Below are 3507 nucleotides of genomic sequence, written 5' to 3'. Positions count from 1 at the left end.
CCTGAACCGCCTGCTTCTGCTACATTCAGTGATGTCCAGCACGCTCAGGGTAAGGCAGAGCAGACCCTTGTGCTGGAGAATCTGCACCGTCCCATGATCTTGTGTCATGACTGTGGATTCATACAAACCCAAAGCCTGGCTGGGTCCTGGTGCCAGTCAGGAGCTGTACAGGGCTTTGTTTTCGGAACATGTTGTCTTTCTGGAGCTCTGCTCTCCTTCCTTCCCTTTGACCCAGAGAATTCATAAGGCTTTTAGAGAGAGAAAAGGACCCAGGCAGGGCTGTACATGAGCCAGCATGTTCAGCTTCCCAGCTGCTGTTGCATTAGATTTGAGAGAACTGGCTTGGTGGCAAACAGAAAAGCAAAGCTTAGAAGGCCAAACATGCAGCTCTCTAAGTGATTGCTGAAGAAGACCATCCTCTCTGGAGGCCTCTGCTTGCTCATGGCACAGTTGTTATTGAGGTCTTCGGGTCTTTCCAGCACAATGGGAAAATATGTTGTTGCCTCAGTTGTCTTTGGAGAACTTGTGTTTGTTTTGAGACAGTAAGGGGCTGCCAGGAAATTGCCAGTCTTCAGCAGGGAGTCCAAGCAGCAGCATCTCCTGTTTATTATGATTGCTTAGAATGAACAGGGCAAGGAGTTGGGTTTCACCTTGAATAATAAACTTAATGCTATTCATGCTGTTATATGTGAGATTAAACTACTTTAGGTGCCCTTCCACAGGAGAGGAGCAAATAGCAGGTGGCTGGAACTGTGAAAATTTGCACATGAGGTATCAAGAGGTATCTTTGTGACCACAGACTGGGAGCCAGGGCTAGAAGAGGGGCTTTACAGTGAGAAAAATCTGCTGAGGATCTTATTCTTCCCTCTTCCTGCAGCCCCACAACAGTCCTCCTCTGGATGTAAGTCAGCATCTGGCTCTAAAGATAGATGAGATCAGAAAGGGACTACCTGGGAACATGAAGGATCTTCTTTGGGGAGTGAAGTTTGATGTTCCCTCCATCGTCCTTGAGTCAGACAGGTAATGTGAACCTTTCTCATTATTAGACTTATTCTCTAGGGTATGGAGATCTGGCAGCTCCTAGCTAAGTTCCCAAAGCTGGGTGATATTAAACTGGAAGAACCTCCAGAAACTGGAATCTGTAAGAAAAGTTTCCTGGTATACTGCTCCTGCAAAGTAGGTCTGTGTTTTAGCAGGAACCTTCTTTGCAGAGAGGGCTATGGGAGATGCAAAGTTTGTGAGGATCAGGGGACAAAATTTTCTCTCCTTCATGAATCCTGAAGTCCTTGCTGCGTTCTTTATACCATGTTTACCAGGCTTCTGCCTTTCCCCACAGCTTGAGAGCTCTTACCTAGACACATTTCATCTCTCCCTGTTGATGAAGGGCCTATGCTTTCATCTCTTAACCTCTTGGCATATTCATTTCACAGTGGCAGTTGCAGATCATCTAAAACCACATCCTGTAGGAAGGAGGGGTCTCTGGATACCCATCTCAGCCCAATTTTACCTGTGTTGCCAAAAGGCCCAGTTCAACAGGTTAGTAGGGTGGGAACTGAATTCAAGCCACATTTGTCGTGGTTAGGAGTTAGGAGTTCATCGGTCTCTTCCTTGCCAGCTGACTTGTTTTGTAGCCATGGCTCTATATGGGAGATACAGAAAGCTTTGCCTTTGCTTCTCTATACATAAAAGTTGTTTTAACAATATTTCAGCTGAAATTTAATGTCTTCAAAGGGTTCAACATGTTCAAAAGTGCTTTGAAGGTGAAAAGTATAAAAGCTTTGAATGAAAGTAGATTATGCTGCGTTTGCTTTGATTTTTAGCAGATACCAACAGGTGTTGCTGCAGGAAAGATGACTCCCAGGCTGTGTTCCTCCACTTCTCTTGACGTGCATGGGAGGAAGTCACCTGCAGACACTGCTTCTGTTCCACTCAGTCTGGAGACCTTGAAGGAAATTGCTGCCAACACCAAAAGCATCTCCCTCATTGCAGCCAGTCGCCTTTCCAGAGCCCAACACAGAGACCTTGGGAGCCATGTCTCCTCAGCCTGCTTCTCTGAGGAGGATACACTTGAGCTGAAGTATCTAGAAGCCATTTCCACCCCAGATTATCAGACGAGAGATAGTGCAAGTGTTGGGAGTTTGCTGTTGGAGCCTACAGCTGGGAGCCAGGTGTGCTCCCCAACCAGGGGAGTGCTGAAGAACAGGAGAGACCAGGAGATATCTGCTGAGAGGACAGCCAGGAAGAAAAGATCACACTCTCTTGAACCAAACTTCCACAGGGTAAGTCCTTTGTGTTTCTTTCTAATGGGATTGGATTGAGCAGAAGGCATAGATCCAGTGGAGCCAAGGATGGTTTTTAAATACAGTAAGAAAAACATAGTGCAAACTGCATGAGGAAATAAGTTAAATATCTTTATTCTTCTATAATGCCCTTGACCTCCTCCTAAACAGCAAGCTAAGCCAAAGTCAGCTGTGAAGGGAATCTTTTAGGTACAACGTGGCAAGTCAGAGGTGAGAGACATCACCACTGAAGTTAACTTGGTGTCTTTCAGACCTCGAAAGCTAAGCACTGGACTCCCTCAAGCCCCAGCACAGACAAAGCTTGTGAGAACCACCTGTGCCGAGCTAGACTCTTCCATCAGCCAAAAGCTGCAAGTAGCAGCATATCCGTTGCCACAAAGGTCAAGGTTCCTATCAGCCACCATTCAGGTAGGGGCCAAAGAGCTGCTGGTGACACCCTGCATCAGCTCTGAAAAAGATGGGATTGTCATGTGAGAAATAAGCCAGAGTAAGGGCTAATGATCAGAACTACTAGTAATCTGATCTTAATTTTCTTTAATATGGTTTAAGAAGCTTTTGACAGGTAAGAAAACATATTCTTTGCTGACCACTGCCTCAATTATGCCTCTGTAATCTAGGGGGAAGAACTAGTGTTCAGTTGGGTTCATATGCAGCACGTTGATCTGTCCCCAGTCATTCAGACAGTTTCACATACAAACCAAGTCCCAGCAAGGAGACCAAGACATGACAGGCTGCACTGACCATCTGGCAGCTTCTGTTATTTCGCTTTGTGCAGACACACCAGGCCAGGATGAGGTTCGGGGAACTGGATACCCAAATCCTATTGAAATGTAGATAGAATCCTTCCCCACTCAGGCAAGAGGTGCTTACCCATGCCAATTAGGTTTTTTCCTTCTTTTTAAATTTTTTTTTTTAAAAAGGATAACTTCTGATTTACAATTTACAACGCTATCATTTATTTTGGCTAGCTATTAGCAACTTGTGCATTGCAAAATGTTTTAAAACCGTGCTCTGCTCCTGCTGTTTCTAATGAAGCTCTCCCTGCCTTGGATAGAGGGGACTCCACTAGAAGTGCTGCCGAAGGACAACGCTCCTGCAAGCACCATCCAGCAGAGAAACACTGATCGTGTCAAAGGACGGGTCCTACAGAAACAAGTCAAGGGTGAGTACATGAAATACCAAGTTGGCTGGCTCAGGAAGCACTACT

General features: G+C 45.7%; 1 protein-coding gene across 1 annotated transcript in view; it reads left to right on the top strand.

Annotated features, from left to right (window-relative positions):
• Positions 1 to 2279, top strand: part of KIF19 (kinesin family member 19) — a gene marked incomplete at its 3' end in the record, with an annotated part of 16076 nt that extends 13797 nt beyond the window's left edge. The window contains exons 14-16 of the mRNA XM_029086864.1: positions 723 to 781; positions 878 to 1020; positions 1934 to 2279. Of these exons, the coding sequence (XP_028942697.1) occupies positions 723 to 781; positions 878 to 1020; positions 1934 to 2279 (548 nt within the window). The remainder of the gene's footprint in view (positions 1 to 722; positions 782 to 877; positions 1021 to 1933) is intronic.
• Between the last annotated feature and the right edge of the window lie 1228 nt (positions 2280 to 3507).

The sequence above is a fragment of the Antrostomus carolinensis genome, unplaced genomic scaffold (assembly GCF_000700745.2).
Source record: "Antrostomus carolinensis isolate BGI_N321 unplaced genomic scaffold, ASM70074v2 scaffold24589, whole genome shotgun sequence".
Classification (NCBI taxonomy): Eukaryota; Metazoa; Chordata; class Aves; order Caprimulgiformes; family Caprimulgidae; genus Antrostomus; species Antrostomus carolinensis.
This window is presented reverse-complemented; position numbering and strand designations above follow the sequence as displayed.